Raw genomic sequence first — 22,341 nt, forward strand, 5'->3', positions numbered from 1 at the left:
GGGGCTGGGGATGTGGCTCAAGCGGTAGCGCGCTCTCCTGGCATGCGTGCGGCCCGGGTTCGAGCCTCAGCACCACATACAAACAAAGATGTTGTGTCTGCCGAGAACTAAAAAAATAAATATTAAAATTCTCTCTCTCTCTCTCTCTCTTTAAAAAAAAAAAAAATATTTTTAGTTGTAGATGGGCACAATACCTTGAACCCAGTGCCTCACAGTTGAGAGGCAGGCACTCCAATATTAGTAGAGCCACAACCCCATCCCCCAACTAATTTTACTCTTTAAAAAAATTTTTTTTTAGTTGTAGATGGACATAATACCTTTATTTATTTTTAATGTGCTGAGAATTGAACCCAGTGCTTCACATGCACTAGGCAAGCACTCTACCACTGAGCCACAACCCCAGCCTTAATTTACTTGTTTAAAAAAATACATATTTAGTTGTTGACAGACCTTTATTTATTTATTTTTATGTGGTTCTGAGAATTGAACCCAGTGCCTCACATATGCCAGGCAAGTGCTCTACCACTGAGCCACATCCCCAGCCCTAATTTACTCTCTTTTTTTGGGTGGTGGTACTGGGGATTGAACTTGGGGGCACTCAACCACTGAGCCACATTTCCAGCCTTATTTTATATTTTATTTAGAGAGAGTCTCATTGAGTTGCTTAGCACCTTGCCGTTGCTGAGGCTGGCTTTGAACTCAAGATCCTCTGTCTCAACCTCCAAAGCTGCTGGGATTACAGGAGTGTGCCACTGTGCCTGGGCTAATTTACCCTTTTTTTTTTTTTAAAGAAAGAGTGGGAGAGAGAGGGGGAGAGAGAGAGGGAGAGAGAGAATTCTTTGATATCTATTTTTTAATTCTCGGCGGACACAACATCTTTGTTTGTATGTGGTGCTGAGGATCGAACCCGGGCCGCACGCATGCCAGGCGAGCGCGCTACCGCTTGAGCCACATCCCCAGCCCCTAATTTACCCTTAACATGACTAATAAAGGTCCTGTTGGTCTGGACCCTGTGAACCTTTCTAACGTGTCTCAGCCAATTTTCCCTCCATCTCCAAGCTGCAGTCTCTCAGTTCTTCAAATGTGCCAGGATCCTTTGCCTCTCTGTCTTTGCAAGTGCTATTCCCTCAACCTTGAAATCTCTGCCTGACAAATGCTTGGATCTTTAGTCCTCAAGTGAAATGTTACTTTCTATGGGATACCAGGCTTAGAGTCCTTCCTACCCTTGTTCATAACACTTGTTTGTAGCTCTCAGCAATTATATGTTTGTGTATGTTGCTGGGGATAAAAACCCAGGGTCTCATGCATGCTATACATGCTCTACCATTGCTTAATCACATTAAAGTTTCCACTGTTGAAATTTCCAACACATGAACCATAGCAATGAATATTGGGAATCCTTAATTTTCCCATTTTAGGTGGGTTAGAAGAATAATTATTTTTAGTGAAATGACCTGACATCATTATGCATTTATTCATTTGTTGAATATTCATCTCATTAGAAGGTTGACTCTGGTTCAGGGATTTAAAAAAATTTTTTGTTGGGGGTGTTTATTTGCTGATGTTTATTGGAGGTGCTTTCTCAGGACAAGAAGACAGGGCAACAGTGGCTGCTATGGGGAGTCTAGAGTCATGCAGACTTTTTTGGGAGGGTACTGGCAATTGAACCCAGGGGTACTTTACCACTCAGCTATATCCTTAACTCAATTTTATTTTGAGCCAGGTGGGTGATGCATGCCTGTAATCCCAGCGACACAGGAGGCTGAGGTAGGAGGATTACAAGTTCAAAGCCTCAGCAATTTAGAGCTTATCTTAAAGAATAAAGAGGGCTGGGGATGGCTCATTCCTTAAGTGGATTAATCCTTGATGTCAAAAATAAGAATAATAAAAGTAAAATATAAATAAAATTTTAAAAAAGGGCTAAGGATGTACTTCAGTGGTAAAGCATCCTTGGGTTCAATCCTCAGTATCAAAAAATTTTTGAGACAGGGTATTGCTAAATGGCTAAGTCTTGAATTTGTGATCCTCCAGCCTCAGCCTCCTAAGTCTGCCACTGCTGGGCATCGATCAATTATTATTTTTTTTTGGAGCGGTAGTAAGAGATGGGAATTAGAGCTTTTAAAAGTAGCAAAAGGTATTGTTGGTCCTCTTTTCCTTTTGTAGAAATTGGGGAGAAAAGTTTGGTTCTTTGAAAAGTTCTTAGTTTCAATTCCCTCTCTTTCAGATTCAGTGCAGGTTCAGTGATCTGTCTTGCTCATTGCAGAATCCCCTGCATCAAGACAGTATCCAGTACATAGTAGATTATCAGTAAAGACTGGCTGAATGAAGGAGTGAATGAAGCTGTGGTGTCTGAAGAATGTTATAGTCAAGAGATTCAAGCAGGGTGGCAGGGCCCTGCTTCCTATCCTTGTAGCATGTCCCTCACAGGCTGGGGTAAGCTATCCTTACCATGAGTGGCACTTGTGCAACAGCCAATGTTCCTTGACCTATGGCAGTTTATTGTGGCTCCTCACTGGTATTTGTCCTTCTAGACTCTCCAACTCTTTTTTTTTTATACCCTGTGGCCAGAAGGATATATCTTTCTAACCCATGTATATGGCCCTGTCCCTTCTCTCTAGAGCTCTCAGAATCAAGGCCAAGCCACTTGTGTTGACCTTCAACAACCGTTGCTAATCTTCTCAGGCCTATCTTCACCTTGCTGGCCTTTGGGCCACATGTACCACCTGGCGAGTTCCTGTGACATTTATCAGTAATCACCGTTTCTAAGAAAAAAATTATTTGTGCTCTTCTTTAGGATGTGATCCTTCACATGCATTTCTTTCTTTTCTTTCTTTCCCTCCCTTCCTTTCTATTGCCCCACCCCTTCTCTTTCTGTACAGGGATTGAAGCCAGGGGTGCTTTGCCATTAGCTGCATTTCTAACTCTTTATATTTTAAATTTTCAGACAGGGTGTTGCTAAGTTGCTGAGTCTGACTTTGAACTTGCGGGACTCCTGCCTCAGTCTCCCAAACTGCTGGGATTATAGGTATAGGCCACTGCACTTGGCTAAACCTGTTTTCTCTTGAACCTGTGTTTGGATGGGGAGGACTTTGCTTCCAGTAAAACCAATGTAATGTGTTCAACTTAAACTTTGGTGCTGCAGGAACATGCACTGAGGGGAGTGTGAGAGGAAGTGTGTATGTGTGTGATGCTTAGAACAATCAGTGGACTACTCCTCATTCCCAACTTTCTGATGGTAAGGGAGGTGAGCATGTAGGTTATGGTGGGGTGATACTATGTCCCTTTCTTTTGTTTCTGGGTAACACTATCCAGGACCACTCCTGTTGAGCCCATGTGGCATCCAACCAGTGTTATCCTAGTTACACACATATTCAGACTAAGCCCCTCAATCTCCTGGCTGCTATTGTTAACTGAAGTCTTCTCAGAGTGTTAGCACTTTGGTTAGGGACATAAGAGACAAGGAAAATGCAGTGATTCAGAGCTGGAATCCTCATTCCTACAAGCAGTTTTTGACTGAAGCTCAGTGAATACAAGTGATACCTTGGGCAGGTTAATGAGCATACTGCCATTGTGAACCCAGAAGGAAACAAAGTTTATGAAGAATCTTTTTTTCACTGTCTTATTGAACTTCCATGTCTTGACTCTTATTGTTTTATAGGTACTGTGCTAAGCACTTAACATGCATAATCTCATTTAGTTCTTAATCCCATGAGATATGTGTATTTATTTCTACTTTACTGTGGGGAAAACAGGTTTTCAGAAATTATTTTGGCAGCCTACCCTGCTAGTGAGTGATGAAATGGTTAAACACATGTCCTTCTATCTCCTAGTCCCAAATTGCAACCAAGATTCCCAGAGTCCCATTCCCTGCCTTCAAAAACTGACAAATTGCTTGCAGAGCTTATGTGTACAGGAAATATGTTTGATAACATTAATAGTAATGGTATAACTTTCTATTTTAAAAATGCTCTAGAACTTACAAAACATTTAGAAAATAAGGAATAATGGGAAAAGCAGGAAGTTGAGGGATCTCAGATTTGAATCCCATATCCTCTGTCTCCTAGCTGTGTGACTTAGGAAAGTTAAGTCCCTTCTCTCTGGGGCTATGTCAATGATGTGTTCACCTCACCAACCCATAGGGAAATCAGTGCTCTGAGAAGGGCAGTGACTTGCCTGTGTCCCCCAGGGAGATCAAGACAAAGCCTGCTGGTTTCTGAAGACTGCCACCATGGTTTCTACCTGGGAAGGTAGGAATGGGAGCATTTGACTTTCTGGGAATCCACAGTATACCCTTCTCCTTTAATACCCACCCATCCACACCCCTTTCTGAGCCTCAGAGGCTCAAGCCTCTGAGCTTTGACCCTAGGTAGGCAAGAATCTCCAGGTCTCAGCTCAGGTTTACCCTTGCCCCCCTGGACAAGAGCCAGAATGATTGGTGGAGGTAAGATGCCTGGATGTGTTATCCTTACTCAATAAAGTAACTATTGAATTGCTGAAGTGAGACTATGCCTTCTGGGGCCAGATGGACCACAGATTGCCAGAACATGGGGTGAGCTACTTTATCTCTTTGTTAAGGCTTCTCTATAAGAGAAATAGTGATAGGGTTATGAAACTTAAATGAGTTAAGAATTGTGAAGTGTGGGGGCTGGGGTTGTGGCTCAATGGTAGAGCACTTGCCTATCATGTGTGAAGCACTGGGTTTGATTCTCAGCACCACATATAAATAAATAAAGGTCCAGCAACAACTAATAAAATATTAAAAAAAAAAAAAAAAAAAAAAGAATTGTGCCTGGGCCAGACCTCCCACAAAGTCTTTGAGCCAATCTTTCCCTAGATATGGCTTCTTGCACCACTTTTGTCTTGCCACCTGCCTAAGATAGTCAAATGTCCCTTTCATGGGATAGAGGCCAGATTCATCTGCCGAGAAGGATTGAGTTGATGTCACCTCTCAGTCCTGGATACCCATTTTTTAAAAAAATATATTTTTAGTTGTAGATGGACAGAATACCTTTGATTTATATATATTTTCTGTGTGGTGCTGAGGTTCGAATCTAAGGCCTCAAACGTGCCAGGCAAGTGCTCCACTGCTGAGCTACAACCCCAACCCTGGATACCCACTCTTGTGGATGAGAGGGTCAAGTCCTACTTGGAACTGATGGAAATTTCAAATGTAATCTAAATTCTGGATGGTGGATTTTGAGCCTAAGTGAAGTGACTTGTAGTTTCAGAGACCACCTCCAAATACACCACAGTCCCCACACCCTTCCTGTTGCTTACTCAAGGCCATGTCTGAGCTGTCAGAAACGGCAGAGAAGGGGCTGGGGATGTGGCTCAAGCGGTAGCACGATTGCCTGGCATGCGTGCGGCCCAGGTTCGATCCTCAGCACCACATACAAACAAAGATGTTGTGTCCGCTGAAAACTAAAAAATAAATATTAAAATTCTCTCTCTCTGTCTCTCTCACTCTTTCTTTAAAAAACAAAAAACAAAAAACGGCAGAGAAGAAATCAGAGACTCAGAGACAAAAAGAACTGGGGAAATAAGACTTACCTCTATTTCTCAATATCCCAGTAAAGAATACTACTCTTCCTGAGACTTCCCTGCTAACAGAATTAGATCTATAGTTATTTGTATAGGTAATTGCTCTTTTTTAAGTTAATATTTATTTTTTAGTTATAGGTGGACACAATACTTTATATTTATGTGGTGCTGAGGATTGAACCTAGTACCTCATGCATGTTAGGCGAGTGCTCTCTCTCTGAGCCATAATCCCAGCCTTAGGTAGTTGCTCTTTATGCAAAAGAATAAAGTTTTTTCCTTCCTGAGAGGACCAAATGGTTACAGCCTGAGCAATGTCTCTAGGTTCAGCCTCCAAGATGCCAAGAAGCCAAGTGTAGCTATTTTTTAAAGCAGGTCAGTGTGAGCTTGTACTGTCAGCATGGAACATGCAAAAAGGAATGAATTCTCAAACTTGGAGACAAGTCCTGGGACTAGTCGTAAAAGCTAAGACATGCAAGGGGCTATCTGATTCCTGGTGAGATTTTATGTACCTACTAAAATGTTGGAGTAGGGGGGAAATATTCAAGCAGAGGAGGGTGACAACTGCTTCCTCCTCTTTTTTTTTTTTTTGGTACCAGACATTGAGTCCATGTGCTTAACCTCTGAGCCACATCCTCAGCCCTTTTTATTTTTTAGAGGCAGGGTCTCACTTAGTTGCTTAGGGTCTTGCTAAATTGCTGAGACTGGCTTTGAACTCATGATCCTCTTACCTCAGCCTCCTGAGCTGCTTGGGTTACAGGTGTGCACACTGTGCCTGCTTCCTTCCCCTTTTTAAGCAAAGAAAATAGTGTTTTCTTGTTGCTTACCATTGGGGAGTCTGGTTACTTACATAGGTTAAATGACCTGGCTTTTAAATCACATCATCCTAGGGCCAAGGTGGTCCAGAGCATTTACTGTGAGTTATTTAATAAAAATCTGACGATTGATTCAGAATATCTCATGTGCACATTTAAGGTACTGAATATTAAAAACCCAAAAGAGAGGCAAAGAGAGAGTCCAAAGGGGAGAGATTAAGAGATTGAAACAGAAACTCAGACTGAGAGGGACAGAGAGAGTTCAAGGTAGGAATGAGCAAAACTGAGACTGAGGCCAGATGAGAGGGACTGAGTCTGAGTCTGTGTTTATTACATTCTTTGAGTATTCATTGAGCCCCTACGGTGGGACACATCATTTTAAGCTGGAGTCAAGCATTGAACAAAATTTATATTCTGATAGGAGAAGACAGACAATAAACCAACGAACAAGTAAAATGCATTGCATGTCAGATGGAGATAAATGCTATGGAGAAAAATAAGCAGGAGAGGTGTTGGGGAGATAAGAGTTATAAAATCAGGGAGTTGCTGGGTGTGGTAGTATGGTACTATGTCCTATAGTTCAAGCTACTTGGGAGGTTGAGGCAGGAGGATACTGAGTTTGAGCTCAGCCTAGCCTACTTAGTGTGATGCTGTCTTAAAAAAAAATGGTCTAAAGGAAAATGTGACATTGAGTACAGATCTGAGAGGAAAAGGAAGAAGTCTTGTAATATCTGGGTTTGAGAGTCTTCCAGTCAAGGAGTGGCAAGTGCAAAGTCCCTGAAGAATAAGGGGGAGGGAGAGTTGAGAAACAGATCAGAGCAATGAAAGGGGTCAAATGGGGTAGGGCTTTGTAGGCCTCAGGAGGACTTTGGTTTTTTATTCTGAATGAAATTTAAACTGAAACTTGAAAGATAAGCTTACAGGAAGGCCTGAGGCTCCCAAGGAAGAATTGAGTTGTGGGCTTCAGGCTCTGGATTCAGTCCATTCATTTATTCATCTGTTTAACTTCCAATCTCCAAGCATTTAGGGGAGCCCACTTTGTTTCAGGGCTTGTGCTGGCACTAGGGAAGAAATCCTTTTCCCTTAGCTCAGAAGAAACTGTTTCAGGGTTTCAAGCCCTCCTGCAAGATAATAACATCATTGTGACTTGATGAGCTGTAAACTTGGGAAATGAGTGTGTGGCAAACTGGGGAGGGGTTATAGGCAAGGAGGAAGGAATCCATAGGGTGTGGAGGTGGACATGAAGAAGGGGAGAGCTCTCCCAGTTTTCTGGCTTTTCTGTGGTGTAGAAGGCTCTGTCTCCAGTCTGGGCTGGGGAGAGAGCAGCTGATGGGCCAGGACAGGTGGCCTGATATGAGATGCCTGCCTGCTGACGACTAAGCCCTCACTTTTAGAACAGTTTCCAGAAGTGATGGGAGGGGATGGGCAGGACAGCTAAATATAGTCCTGGGGCCATGGCTTAATCTGGGAGGGTCTGACTTCTGTTCACTATGTGCCCATCATCTGTGGTGTCCACTGCCAGCTGCCCCTGTAAGATCCCTGTCCTTGCTTTGAGTCTTCCTGTTGTGTATCTGACTCTCCTACGGTAGGGTTGACCCTTACTGGTCCTCCTGGGAGTCTCTTTTGTTCTAAGATCTCCAACCAGACCTGTGAGTCCTGTGGGCCTGGAGATATGGGGGAGGGGTGGGCTGGGGGAATCCAAGAAATGAGTGAGAGGAGGGTTAGGGGTGAATTTCTAGAGGATTTGGGGCTGGGGGTTGACCAGGCCTGAGTTAGAGGCTGATGCCTGGGGCCAGGATGGGCAAGAATAGTGGGCAAGACTGTTTGGAGCCTGACTTTGTGTTTAGGAACTGGGGTTGTTAAGGGTACTGATATGTGAGTGAGTGTGTGTGTTTAATATTTTTAAAAATGTGTTATTTTTAGATATACCTGACAATAGAGTATATTTTGACATATTATACATACACGGATGGCAGATATATTTTTTAATGAAGAAATGTTTGAATTTGCCTTTGTGACTGAAACTGAGTTCTCTTTCCCCTTGGCCCAAACCAGAGTCCCTTCCAGTATGGGATGTGAGGTCTTTTTAGGCTGCAACTCCTTCCTTTTACACAGACTAGGACTCAGCCAAGGCCCTTGGGCCTCCCTGACCCACCTTTTCTCCTCCCAGGTTCCCCATGTCTGCTGCACCAGGTCTCCTGCACCAGGAGCTATCCTGCCCGTTGTGCTTGCAGCTGTTCGACGCTCCTGTGACCGCTGAGTGCGGCCACAGTTTCTGCCGCGCCTGCCTGGGCCGTGTGGCAGGGGAGCCAGCAGCGGATGGCACAGTGCTTTGCCCCTGTTGTCAGGCACCCACACGGCCGCAGGCGCTTAACACCAACCTGCAGCTGGCTCGCCTGGTGGAAGGTCTGGCACAGGTGCCACAAGGCCACTGCGAGGAACACCTAGATCCTCTGAGCATCTACTGCGAGCAGGACAGAGCACTAGTGTGCGGTGTTTGTGCCTCTCTTGGTTCACACCGTGGCCACCGCCTGCTGCCTGCGGCTGAGGCCCATGCGCGCCTCAAGGTGCTGGACCCTGCAGGGTTCCGGGTGGGATGGCGTTGTTGGATAGCATGGGACCTGAAGGATCAGGAAGTTGCTGCATTGATTTGAATCTGACTTCAGAGGTCCCTGGGCTCCTGGAATTGCTAGGGGAAGCGGATGGGGCAAGGTGGCCAGTGTAGGGGGGCGGGCTGGGAGCAGCGCTGCTCAACTAGATTTCCCAGTGGCAGTCCCAGGAGTAACCTAGAATTGTGGGGGCGGAGTCTGCTGAACTGAGGGCTAAACCTGATGGCCCATGTGTGATTGGATGACCCGGGTGGTCCTGTCAGGCTGGCAAGTAAGTGTGGCGTGGGATCCCATAAGACTAGAGGATTGAGATTTGAGGCATGGCCAGGAGGCGGGGCACATGCTCTCCTGTAGTGCACAGCTGCTTGGCTGAGGCCCATGCACCCAACACGAACTTAAGCTGCGAAACTCACATGCCTGAGAGTCACCACATGGGGCCTAACCGAAAGGGAGAAAGGGAGGCAGGAAGGGCAAGGCATGCCTAGTCCTGCACCTCAGTGTGCAGGCCTAGGGTGGCACTTAAGAGCATAGTCCAGGTTGCTTTTCTGGAGGAGCTATAAGTCCTTAATACCTCGACAGCTCACGCATAGTTGTATGTGCCCCAAGTTTTGCAAACCTCATGGGCACCCAGGAAAGATACAAACATTGACGAATGGAGACAATGGCACACATTAGCTTGCGCATATTATACGAATGCAAATCACATGCATGTAGCTGCCAAGAAGATCCAAAGGTCCAGGAAGGTCTGTCTTGAAGTATTTATTGGGTTATAAACGACAGGTGCAGGTTTGGGGGAAGCGGAGTCTGGAGGCAAGGGCGGATTCCTAGATTGATCTCTGCTGAGGAGACCTGCTGAGGAGACGAAGTCATTGTCTTCCCCTACTGTTGTGTATGCGTGGGCCGGGGTGGGGGTGGGTGCTTCATCAGCATTTTGTTGCTCCTCTTCTTAGCCCCCAGTCTCCTAGAGGGGGTAGATAACCATTTTTATGCTGGTATTTGAGGCCTCTTAGACTTCCCCAGGGGAGTAGCCTAACGGCCCCTCCCGCTTCTGCTTTTCTGCAGTCAGCCCAGTCCTGGTTGGTGGTCTCCTAGCCCATGGCAGGAGCCTCCTCCCAGGGGCCTGCCCAGTCCATGCTCTCACCTCTGCTGATGACTCCAGAACTCCCAAACTCGCCCATCTTTTATCTGTGAAGATAGAACAAAACCCATTAAATGGAACAGGGTGTTAGGCGACCCAGGAACCTCGAAGGGCTCCAGGGACCCAATCATCCAGGATCCACATCAGCCCAGCGCTAAACTACAGGGAGGGGTTGGCCAGAGGTCTGAAGGGGAGCTTAAGAGGGAACCTGAAGGAGGAGGGGTCAGGAAGACTCGGGGGCAGAACTGGACACCTGGAGCCCTGCGAGCAAGAGGGGTTGGGTCCCGTGCCCCGGTACCAGACTCATACAGAATGAATGAATCCTCGGTGCTGGAGACTCATGCAACCCCCTTAAGTCTCGTCGCCTCTTCCTGCATGCCCATGTCCAGCAGCACGGCTGCGGTGAGTTCTGCTGCGTAGTCCTCACGGTAGAAGGCCACCAGCTTGTCGGTGAGGTCCACTGAGTCGAGCGGCAGGAGCGCCCCCCGCGGGATGTTCCGACAGCCCTCGCGCAGCTGCACCGCCCCCACTTTCAGCTTGAACTTCTTGAGCTCATCCGTGGTCAGGTTCTCCAATGCCTCCAGGATGGCGTCGCGTTTCTTCCCCATGGCTCAGCTCTGCAACCTCTGAACCTCCGAAAGCCAGCTCCTTGAGCCTCCAGACTTGTCTGTCCCGCACCAGTCGGGGACGACGCCTGAGAGGACGTCTTAGGGAGGAGACTGATCTGGCAGCCAGCCCAGGAGGAGGCTGGCTCCTGCTGGGCGGGGACTCCGCAAACACCTAATGGGCCCCCAGGTTCCCCCTGAGAGAATAGAAGGTTCCAATTTGTTGAGGTGGGCATGGCTGCTCCCATTCTGCAGAGGAAAAAAATCGAGGTTGGAAGCCATGTAGGCAGTAAGGCATGGGTGATTCTAGGACCTTGCAGCAAGAAGTGGCTTTGGCAGGAGCAATTAGGAGTTTCCCTATACTCTCATTTCACAAACCAACAGGTCTTGGGTAGGATCCAGCTGTGTTTACTTGGTCCATGCAGGGATCTTATGTATTAAATTGCCTGCTCCCAGAGCCCAGAGTGTGCAGGAAGCCTGGCTGGAAATTAGGCTGATGTTCTGCTTTTAAGTAAGGTGTGAAGTCAGGAATAGGGAGAGATTACATTTCTTCTTTTCCACATCCTTTATTCATCCTGAAAGCCAGTTATGTGCCAAGTACTGTACTTCCCTGACTGGGGGTGGAAGGGGGGAGTCCAAACAGCATTTGTGTTTATGATTCTGGCAAAGACCTATGAGAGGGTAGGGTCAGTGGAAGGTAAGGCCAGAGTTAACAAAATTGACTGACCAGGGCCTTAAGGCATGCAAATGTGTTTGGGGTTGAGGATGTGGCTGGAAGTAGAGCTGGCTTTGAGGTTGAGCTACAGAGGATGAGTTTAGGGGGAAGGTGTGGGTTTGGAGTGGGCAGCACAAATTCCCTCTTTTGCCCTGCTTCCCAGACACAACTCCCACAGCAGAAGCTGCAGCTGCAGGAGGCCTGTATGCACAAGGAGAAGAGTGTGGCTGTGCTGGAGCATCAGTTGATGGAGGTGGAGGTGAGGGGCTAGCATGGCAGAGCCTGCTGGTGGTCCAGGCTGGGAGTTCCCAGCCAAATACTTTTGCTTCTCTCCCATTTCCCCCAGGAGACAGTGCGTCAGTTCCGGAGTGCTGTTGGGGAGCAGCTGGGCAAGATGCGGGTGTTCCTGGCTGCGCTGGAGGGTTCTTTAGACCGTGAGGCAGAAAAAGTTCGGGGTGAGGCAGGAGTTGCTTTGCGGCGGGAGCTGGCAGGTTTGAACTCTTACCTGGAGCAGCTGCGGCAGATGGAGAAGGTGCTGGAGGAGGTAGCTGACAAGCCACAGACTGAATTTCTCATGGTGAGCATTGAATGACTTCCTCTCCCAAGTCCCCTGGCTCAGGCTTCATCCCATTGTCAAATGGGGACCCTGAGGCCCAGAGAGGGTCAGGGATGAACCAGGGTCACATATTCAGGGAGTAGGCTTCAGGACTGTAGTTTAGGCTGGACATTGCAGAAGAATACTATCTTTAAGTGGGTACCATCCATATCACAGACATTATAGGTTTGCATAATTAGTAGCACAATTTTCTTTCTTTTTTTTTTTTTACTAAAAATAATAATTGTTTATTTATTCATTATTAGTGTAAATATTTAACAGGTAAATTCAAGTTTCTTGGTGAGGGGGCACTTTTTTTTTTTTAATTTACATAAAGGTAAAAGACTGGGATGGCCTTGAGCGTGTGTATCTTAATTTCTCTGATTTTTCCTGATCTTATACTCAGCATTTGTGTTTGTCTATCCCATCCTCAGAAATCCCTAGAGTCCTTCCTGTGTGCTTTACTTCCATTATTTTTTTTTTCTCTCTCTTTCCAGAAATACTGCCTGGTGACCAGCAGGTGAGATCAACTTGGCTCTACTCCTTAGCCCAACTTGTACTAGTCTTCTAGGGTCACTAGATGGCTTACCCTCTACTCACAATAAATCTGCAAACCCCTATTCACTCACTACTGTGTCCCTGAACTTTGTATTGAACATAGACATGAACCAGACCTGGTCCTTATTCTTGAGGACTTTAGGGTAGACATGGGCAGGGACAGAGGCATCATTGTGTGCTTGATGCTGCTGGAGAGGGAAAGGGGTGGCCAGTGGGGGACAGAGTGAAAAGCAAGTGCAAGAACTGAAAGGGATGAGAAGCTTGGACTTTGTTTCAACAGAAGGTCCCCTGCCCCCATATTGTGGTTGAATGTATATAACACAAATTTGGCCATTTTAAATGCACAGTTTTTGTTCAGTGGCATTAAGTATATTCATGTTGTGCAACAACTATCTCCATCCATTTCCAGGATTTTTTTTCTTTCTTTTTTTTTTTTTACATTCCCAAAGTGAAACTTCAGTAGAAGAGATTTAAGCAGGAGTGTGATGTGGGGAGATCCTGGAGCTTCCTCTCCCATAGCCTCTGTCTTTTTGTCCTTGGGCACTTTCTCTTACTCTTCTTGCACACAATCACTTCTCTCTCATCTCTCCACCTCCAGACTGCAGAAAATCCTATCAGAATCACCACCACCTGCACGTCTGGATATCCAACTGCCTGTGATCTCAGATGACTTCAAGTTTCAGGTGTGGAAGAAGATGTTCCGGGCTCTGATGCCAGGTACTGGGAGGGGCTGACTCAGGGTTTGTGTAATGGGGTGCGGGTGTTGATAGCAGACCCCAGCCACATGTAGAGAGGCCTGCCAACCCCAGCTTGGAAGGTACCCATTGCCTTTTTACCTCTGCAGCCCTATAACTTGTACTTGGAGGAGGACCTTTAAGGGCATGGGGTTGACAGTGGGTTTCTGACAAGGAAAGAATGCAGCTAATCTCGGGGTTTGCTGCTGCAGCAGATGGGAGGCTGGGGCCTGGGTTTGAACCATTGATTCCCTGTATGATCCTTGGCCAGTCCCTGCCCTTCTCTGGGTATGGAGTTGATGATTTCTGCTAATTGGGGGCTGAGGATCTGCAGAATTCCTGGAACCTTGAGGACTCTGGCCTAGGTGAGACACTGATATTAATGGACTATATTTGGGGAGGTCCAAGAATTCAGCCTCCATTCCAATGAGCTAGAGCACCTCTGAGTGCAATAGGTTACAGAGCTCCACACAAACACTTATGCCTGGTGCCGCCCTTACTGCCTCTGGGGGTTGGGGTGGATTGGAGGTGTCCCCAGCATATTTAACAGACAACTATGGCCCAGAGGATAGGTCAAGCTAGAATGTGAACTGTTCTATTTCTTGCTCTGTGACCCTGGGCCTCACTCAGATAGTCAGTGGTATTCCTTATTTCAACTTAGTCTTGCTCCCCACCACCTAGAGAGGTAATCACGGCCTCCTTTTACAGCTGAGCAAACTGAAGTTCAGTGGTGTGTTTTTGGCCCTAGCTAGAAAGCAGAGAGGGGCCCACATCCAGAAATATTGAGAGGATTAGAGGAAACAAGCTGGCCCTACGCTGGTAGAGAGGAGGCTCAAGGAGGCAAGGGCCTGACTACTGTCTCTCTGGCAGCGCTGGAGGAGCTGACTTTTGACCCAAGCTCAGCGCACCCCAGTCTGGTGGTGTCTCCCTCCGGCCGCCATGTGGAATGCTCCGAGCAGAAAGCGCCGCCAGCGGGCGAGGATACTCGCCAGTTCGACAAGGCCGTGGCGGTGGTGGCGCACCAGCTGCTCTCCGATGGCGAGCACTACTGGGAGGTAGAGGTGGGCGACAAGCCTCGCTGGGCTCTCGGCGTGATGGCAGCGGATGCCACCCGACGTGGCCGACTGCACGCAGTACCCTCACAGGGCCTTTGGCTGCTGGGGCTGCGCGATGGCAAGATCCTGGAGGCGCATGTGGAGGCCAAGGAGCCACGTGCTCTGCGAAACTCTGACAGGCGGCCTTCACGGGTGGGCCTCTACCTAAGCTTCTGTGATGGTGTCCTCTCTTTCTATGATGCTAGTAATTCCGACGCGCTGGAGCTGCTCTTTGCCTTCCATGAGCGCCTGCCTGGGCCGGTGTATCCCTTCTTTGACGTGTGCTGGCATGACAAGGGCAAGAACGCCCAGCCGCTACTGCTTGTAGGGCCTGATGGGGAGGAGGCCTGAGCCACCTGTCTGGGTGGGAGAGGGGTGCTGGGGTCCTGACCATAGGAGGCTTAGTCTCCTTTGTCAGGCCTGGAGGGACTTGGGTGGGGGGCGGGTGGCCAGGGCTGAAGACAGGGCAGAGGGGCTGGATACTGGGGTGTCTCCAAAAGTTCTGAAAAGTATGGGAGTTGGCATAAATGGGAACAACTGAGAGAGATTAGGGTGTCCTTGTGAATGGGACCCATAAGGAAGGGAGATCCAGAGTCAGGTCAGTTAGGTAATCTTTCTCTGGGTACCAGGAGGCCCAGAGTTCTAGGAAGAAACTGAGGTTGAGGGAGAAGAGGGAATGCGGGTTAGATTTGGTGAAGATTGAGGTGAGAAGTTTGAGAAATCTGTAGAAGGGGTGCCTGGAGCCTCACATCCCACTCCTCTGTAAGGCCCTGGGGCAGGAGCTCTAGACTCCCCAAACCTGAAGACCTTTTACTTAGTGCTTGTTTCAGATGGTCTTTTTCAAATCATGGAGTAGTGACTAGATAAAACATAGATAGTTGATTTTCTGATGCAGTAGGTCTGAGGCAACAAGAAATGATCACTTTTAATAAGTTCACTGGGGATCCTGATGCTGCTGGTCACAGTGGGATCACACTTAGAAGCACACCCTGCCTCTTTAGCCAGCCACTAGTTAGATCAAGTCATAAGTCCAAAATATATTCCTCCATTCTACAGACATTTAAAAACTGCCAGATCCTTGGTGGGTAAATAAATCAAACTTCAACTTATTTCCCTTTGCTTCTGGAATGTTTTAGACACCGAGGAAATCCCCCAGGTTGCCCATCAAGAGAAAAAACCTGATGCTAAACCCTCTTTGGGCCCTGCTGCTTGTGGAAAATAAAAGATTCCCACTAGGGTTTACAGAATAGACCTCTCACTACTTACCTCTTGGTTCACACCTTTAGTTTTATCTCAGAGGCTGCTCCAGAGTAACCATTAAGGCTCAAGGTGAGTTTGCTGGAGGGAGAGGCCTTTGGGGATTTGAGCAGGTAGGATTAGAGGCTGCTCTACCATTTATCCAAAGGGAAGGTGATGGCCCTGATCATTCACTCTCACAGGCTGGATCTGTCACTACTGCTGTGTAACAGAGCCTGGGGTCCCTTGGCTCCTGAATCTGTGTGGGGATTTTCTTGATGGGGGCTGATTATGGGACTGAGAAGGTAAAAGGAGATTGTGAGTGGGATAAGAAAGACTTAAAGGGGGAATACATTTGAGTGTGTCTCTCAGAGGGAGGCCTGTAGACCTTGGCTTTGGGAGACATGGAGGATTAATTTAAGAAGTTCTTTCATGCTAGAAAGTAAAGCAATAAAGTTAAAAGGATTACTTGGTTGTAGAATCCAGTACCATTAATAAAAACTATTATAATCGAGCTTCCTCATTAAATCTGTGTGAAGAGATAAATGACCTGTTTTTAGACAGTAGCCTTCGAATTGCCCTCTTTGCCTTTAGATGATCTTTCTAAAAAAAAAAAAAAAAAAAAAAAAAAAGTTCCATCCCCAGCATTGGAAAATAAAAACAAAAACAAAAAACAAGCAAATGACTCCAATAACAACCTACAAATGTGGTCAGATGTTTTAGTTGCTCAAAACTTTCAACAACTCCCTGTTGCCTATAGGATCAAGCCCTAAGTCTTTGGCTCTGCATTTGAGGTTCCCAGTCATTCTCCATGCTCACCCTCTATCACTGTCCCATGTATTCCTACACTTGGGCCCTATAGAATTCTTGGGGTCCCTACACTCCCTACATCTTGGAACTCTCTCTCTAGGAATGCCTTCAAGACACTCCAAACACTACAATTTATTTTCCTGTCTTGACTGTCTAAGCCTCCAGAGTTACTCACTGTCCATTCTGGATCTCTCAAGCACCTTCTTCCTAATGTACATCCATGGCATTGAACTTTCTATATGGGTGGCTGAGGAGAGATGCTGGTATCCAAGAGTCCCTAGTCTCTTTCTCAGGAAGTGGGTACTTGAGAAGGCAATACCAAGATTAAATATTCAAGAACTTTATAAGGGCAGATACCTGTGTGAGAGAAAATGGGGAGGGCCATCAGATTGTGATGAAATCCTACCCTGAGTGAAGAAGAGAAGATTGGAAGGAGAGAAGCATCTTTGACTGTTTTGGGGACTCCTGCAGCCAAAGCCAACTATCCGAGGAGTCCTGTGTCTTCCAGGTACTATCCTTGTCTTTGTCTCTCTGCTATGTTTAGTCATAGTCTGACCTCTCAGTCATTTATGTTCCCTTTGGTTGGAATTATGTCAGGGAACTTTCTTTTCACAGTGGCCACATGTTCTTGCTGCATAGAATTGCCCCGACTTGAGCTGTGTGCATTGATGGGAATGATCCCATGTCTGCCATGGCTGACTGGGTGAGAGATGGAGTTTGTGGGCAACACTGCCAAATTGAGGTGTTCCTTGTTGAGTGGTCTGACCCAGTCAATCTCCCTTGGGATGTAAGATGATGAAATGTAAACAAAGAAGTGGATCCTTTCAGCATTTGTGTCCTAGAGGACAGTATCTCCTCTTTTAGTACTGTTATGGTGTGAATATCGTTTGTCCACACCAAAATTGACGCTTGCTCCCAGTGTAATGATGGTCTTTCTTTCTTTTAAATATTTATTTTTTAGTTTTTTTTGGGTGGACACAATATCTTTATGTGGTGCTGAGGATTGAACCTAGTGCCTTGCATATGCCAGGCAAGCGTGCTACCACTTGAGCCACAACTCCAGCCCCTCTTTTTTTTTTTGATACCAGGGATTGAACCCAGGGACATTTAACCACTGAGCCACATCCCCAGCTTTTAGATTTTATTTTGAGACAGGGTCTCATTAAGTTACTTAGGGCCTTATTAATTGCTGAGGCTGCCTTTGAACTCGTGATCCTCATGACAACCTCCTGAGCTGCTGGGATTACAGGTGTGTGCCACCATACCTGGCCAGTATAATGACATTGAGAAACGGGAAAGCAGAGGTATTTTGAGTCATGCAAGATTTACCCCATGGGCTGGGATTGTGGCTCAGTGGTAGAGTGCTTGCCTAGCATGCATGAGGCACCAGGTTCGATCCTCAGCACCACATAAAAATAAAGATATTGTGTCCACCTAAAAAACTAAAAAATATTAAAAAAAAAAAGATTTACCCTCATTAAGGTATTAAAGTAATTCCCTTGAGAGTGGGTGAGTTTTGGGGAGAGTGGATTGTTATAAAGTGAGTTTGGCTTCCTTGGCTTTCTCTTACTTCCTCTGTTACCACATGATCCTCTCTTCTGCACACACCCAACTTTTGTTTTTCTCCTACACATGGAGCAGCCTGTGACTTTTACCAGAAGCTGAACAGATGCTGGTGCCATGCTCTTGGACTTCCAGGACTGTGATGTAAAGAAACCTCTTTTTGTAAATTACTGCGTCTCAGGCATTTTATTATGGCCACAGTAAATGAACTAAGACAAATACTCCCCCATCTGCTTTGGGGGACCTGGGAACCTAGAGAAACTGCTAAGACATTTCCTGTGCCTTCTGATGTCCTCAGTGATTTGGTACTCCATATCTCATTTATCTTCACATCTCTAGGCCTTGCAACTAATAGAGCTCTGTGGCTCTTTACTGCAGTTTTGGTATCCTGGGGTGCATGAAGATGTTACTGGCAGTAAAGGCAGGGAAACACTTGTTTCCTGGCTATCCTAGCTTGATGGAATTGGTCACTTGCCCATAAGAAATAAGCAAATGATGTAAAAAAAAAAAGAATTTAAAGCAGCTTGATCATATTGGAGATAAGCAGTTAGGTTGTTTCTCTGCTGGAACTGTAGAAGCATTTAAAATTTATAGAAACAGGGATGGGGTTGTGGCTCAGTGGTAGAGTGCTTGCCTAGCATACTTGAGGCACTGGGTTTGATCTTTACCACCACAAAAAAATAAATAAATAAAATAAAGGACCATTTATAACTAAAAAAATATTTTAAAAATTATGGAAACAAGCCTGGTACATTGGTGCATGCCTGTAATCCCAGTGACTTGGGGTGCTGAGGCAGGATGATCACGAGTTCAAAGCCAACCTCAGCAAAAGCAAAGCAACTAAGCAACTCAGTGAGACCCTGTCTCTAATAAAGTACAAAATAGGGCTGAAGGTGTGGCTCAGTGGTCCAGTGCCCCTGAATTCAATCCTCAGTATGGCCCCCCTAAAAAAAATTATAGAAACAAAAGCCAGGAAATACACATATTTAGATTTAACTAGGCTGTGCTAATCAGAGAAAGTGTCATAGTTTCAACTTCCTTGGAAACTCCGGCTGCAGAAAACCAGTTATCAGGGAGTTTACTTTTAATATAAAAGTGGCTCTATTTCAGGATCACCTTAAAGGACTTGACTCTACAGGTGTATGGTGCATCTTGAAATATTCTCTCTTTTTTTTCTTTTTAAATTTTACAGTGGGGGCTGGGATGTGGCTCAAGCGGTAGCGCGCTCGCCTGGCATGCGTGCGGCCCGGGTTCGATCCTCAGCACCACATACAAAAAAAAAAGATGTTGTGTCCACCAAATACTAAAAATTAATAAATATTAAAAAATTCTCTCTCTCTCTATCTCTCTCACTCTCTCTTTAAAAAAAAAAAAAAAAAAAAAAAAAAAAATTTTACAGTGGTGGGGATTGAACTCAGGGCTTTAGAGCCAGGCAAAGAGCTCTACCACTGAGCCACACCCATAGCCCTTATTATTATTCTTGACAGTGATGGCAGTGAGAAGAGTGTGTAATCTAACCATAAGCACAAATTGAACATACTGTTTGTATTTAAATAAACATATTATAAAGTAGAATGCAGAGTTTGCATGAGTTTTCAAGATTAAACAAGAGATGTCTATGAAGTTTTGCACTGGTGCTGGTTATTTGTATTTTAGACTCCAGACTCTCAGCAATATAAGATTTAAAAATTATTTTAAACAATATAAATAATGAGGGAATGTAATTAATATCTTACACATAAGGATACAATTTTTGTCAACTACATCTTCCAATCCTGATTTTTTTTTTTTTTTATTTTGGTACCAGGGATTGGACCTAGGGACACTTACTTAATCACTGAGCCACATTCCCAGTTCTTTTTATATTCAGAGACAGAGTCTTAATAAGTTGTTAAGGCCTCACTAAGTTGCTGAGACTGGCTTTAAACTCTTGAGCCTCCTGCTTCAGCCTCCTGAGTCACCGGGATTACAGGCATGCGTCCCTACTCCTGATTTCTTCTTTTCCTTCCTCTTCCTCCTTTGTTGCCAATTTGGCCAGTAATATATATTTGATTTTTCATCCCATTTTTCTGGCATATAATTCCTAAAATCCTTGGAATTTCTAAAGTGATGTTATTTTGCTTGACTTGAGTTTACTGATGACTGGCAGCCCCTGGAGAGCTTCAGGTTAGGGACCGGTCACTGGAAAGGCCAAGGCAGAATTAGAGGATTAGGACTTTCAGCCCCATCTGCCAAGTGTCCTCCAGGAGGAGAGTGAGGCTGAAGGTTAATTGATCACTGAGGGCCAAAAGTATAATCAATCACACCTACATTTAAGAAAATAAAACTTCCTTAAATCCCCAAAGGCCAGGGCTTGGAGAATTTTAGGGTAGCTGAACAGATGGAAGTTTCTGGAGGGTGGTATACCTAGAAGGGCAAAGAAGTTCTGCACTCCTTCCTACAGGCCTCGCCTTATGCATCTCTTCATCTGTGTCTTTTGTAATATCTTTTATAGTAAACCTGTAAATATAAGTAGGTATTTCCCTGAGTTCTGTAGGTCTCTTTATTAAATTAATGAAATTCAAGGAGGGGTCTTAGGAACCTGACACCTGATTTATAACTGGTTAGTCAGAAGCACAGGTGACTTGTAGTTGGCATCTGAATCAGGGCAGCAGGGCACTGATCCCTCAACTTGTGGGATCTGATCCTTTCCCCAGGTAGATTTGAAGGCACCTAGCTGGTGTCTGTTGCTACAACATTACTTGCTTGATGTGTAGGAAACCCACCTCCCACCCCTGGCGTCAGAAGCATGCTGAATATATAGTGGGAGAGACTGCATTTGGAGTTGTTTTTTTCTACTGTTGTTCCCCAGAACAATAGTGTGTGTATATAATATCCCATAGAAAATATATTGTGTTTTCTTTCTATATACTTGACACTCTACATGAATTTGACATTATTCTATGTGTAATTTTGTGCATGCTCTTTTCATTGAACCATACTGTCAGGAGATCTGTTCATGTTACTACACTGGGCTGAGGGTATGGTTCAGTGGTAGAGCACTTGACTAGCATGTGTGAGGTCCTGGGTTCAATTCCTACCAGCTGCCCCCACCAAGTATATTTTCTGCATAGTATTCCATTGTATGGATATGCCATTGCTTATTTTACCATATCTCCATTAATTGGATTTTTTTCTAATTTTTTTTCTATATCAGGATTGAATCCATGGGTCCCTCTACCACTCAGCTTGTAGCCCTTTGTATTTTTCATTTTGAGTCAGGGTCTTGTTAAGTTACCAAAGTTTGCCTTGAACTTCAGTCCTTGGGATTACAAGCTGCACCACGGCACAGGGCTGCACTCTCTTCTTGATCCACAGCCTTCCCCAGAATCCTCCTTTCTATTGTTCTGCTGACTCTTTAAAAGTTAGGGTTGATATGAGGAGAAAGGGCAGGGTGACGCATGATTGGTATGCCTGTAGTCTGAGATCCTCCCCATGGGAGGTGTTGGGTTCCTCAAAGATGATTTAGGAGGACACTCTGATTGACCCGGGCCTTTCTTTCTTCCCTTATTTATTTTTTTGCAGTGCTGTGTATTGAATCTAGATTGCACAAGCTAGGAAAGCACTCCACCAAGCTAAATCCCCAGTCTTCTTTAACAACCCTTTTTTGCCCTGTTCCCACTCCTCCCTGGGTTGCATTTCCTGCATCCTCTCTGCCTGGTCCCTTTGCCAAGGCAGTCAGCTGTCTTGGGTAGGGGCCTATCACAAAACCTCGAGTCTGCTACTTTTGTCAGCACTCACTTGATCTCTAGGGTGTTTTACATATTTTTGCCCAGCCAAAAGGACATGCTCTTATTTCTCTCCTTGTCTGACCACCTTGAGCTGCTCCCAGCTATATCTATCCCTCCTGTGGAATCCTCCAGGTTAGAAGCCAACACTAGTCTCTTTGCTCATTTAGGACTCCAAACCCTGAGGACAAGGAACAGATGAGAGGCAAGGATCTATGTGGTACTTTTTGTCTCCTGAATTCTGAGAATGAGATCCATAGACATGAAGGGTGAGAGCAAAGTAGCAGGAATATATTAAAGTAATAGAGGGGCTTGGGTTGTGCTTGGCTTGCATGTGCAAGGCCCTGGGTTCGATCCTCAGCACCACATAAAAATAAATAAATAAAATAAAGTTATTGTGTACAACTACAAAAAAATAAATATTAAAAAAATAAGGGTATTGTGTCCAATTAAAACTAAAAAATAAATATTTTCTTAAAAAATAATAGAAAGCAGAGCTTCTGCAGGGGGTGAGTTGCTCACAGATGTCTGTTGTCTATGGGTTTATATGAAAAGGTTAGAGAG

The 22,341-nt window shown here is 45.5% G+C and overlaps 2 protein-coding genes across 3 annotated transcripts; one reads left to right on the forward strand and one right to left on the reverse strand.

Annotated features, from left to right (window-relative positions):
- The first annotated feature begins 6,223 nt into the window (after nt 1–6,223).
- On the forward strand, nt 6,224–17,383 carry Trim72 (tripartite motif containing 72). Of its 2 annotated transcripts, XM_015491353.2 has the most exons (7): nt 6,224–8,002; nt 8,524–8,920; nt 11,584–11,679; nt 11,767–11,997; nt 12,513–12,535; nt 13,172–13,290; nt 14,178–17,383. In XM_015491353.2, the coding sequence occupies exons 2-7, from the start codon at nt 8,531–8,533 to the stop codon at nt 14,750–14,752; spliced, it is 1,434 nt and encodes a 477-aa protein (XP_015346839.1). In that variant the 5' UTR covers nt 6,224–8,002; nt 8,524–8,530; the 3' UTR covers nt 14,753–17,383. The 2 variants fall into 2 exon arrangements, with proteins under 2 accessions (XP_015346839.1, XP_048645791.1); XM_048789834.1 differs by lacking the exon at nt 6,224–8,002 and having other exon boundaries at nt 8,056–8,920.
- Pydc1 (pyrin domain containing 1) lies at nt 9,707–10,818 on the reverse strand. The gene is made up of 3 exons (XM_015491354.2): nt 10,410–10,818; nt 10,104–10,147; nt 9,707–9,923 (listed from the first exon to the last, which is right to left on the reverse strand). The coding sequence occupies exon 1, from the start codon at nt 10,706–10,708 to the stop codon at nt 10,439–10,441; it is 270 nt and encodes an 89-aa protein (XP_015346840.1). The 5' UTR covers nt 10,709–10,818; the 3' UTR covers nt 9,707–9,923; nt 10,104–10,147; nt 10,410–10,438.
- Nucleotides 17,384–22,341: the final 4,958 nt, after the last annotated feature.

The sequence above is a fragment of the Marmota marmota genome, unplaced genomic scaffold, assembly GCF_001458135.2.
Source record: "Marmota marmota marmota unplaced genomic scaffold, marMar, whole genome shotgun sequence".
Lineage (NCBI taxonomy): Eukaryota > Metazoa > Chordata > Mammalia > Rodentia > Sciuridae > Marmota > Marmota marmota.

Coding starts and splice junctions, on each gene's coding strand:
- Trim72 (XM_015491353.2), top strand. CDS start 8,531: ATGTCTGCTGCACCAGGTCTCCTGCACCAGGAGCTATCCTGCCCGTTG. Junction 11,680..11,766: donor ATCAGTTGATGGAGGTGGAG/GTGAGGGGCTAG, acceptor CATTTCCCCCAG/GAGACAGTGCGTCAGTTCCG. Junction 13,291..14,177: donor GTTCCGGGCTCTGATGCCAG/GTACTGGGAGGG, acceptor TCTCTCTGGCAG/CGCTGGAGGAGCTGACTTTT.
- Pydc1 (XM_015491354.2), bottom strand. CDS start 10,708: ATGGGGAAGAAACGCGACGCCATCCTGGAGGCATTGGAGAACCTGACC.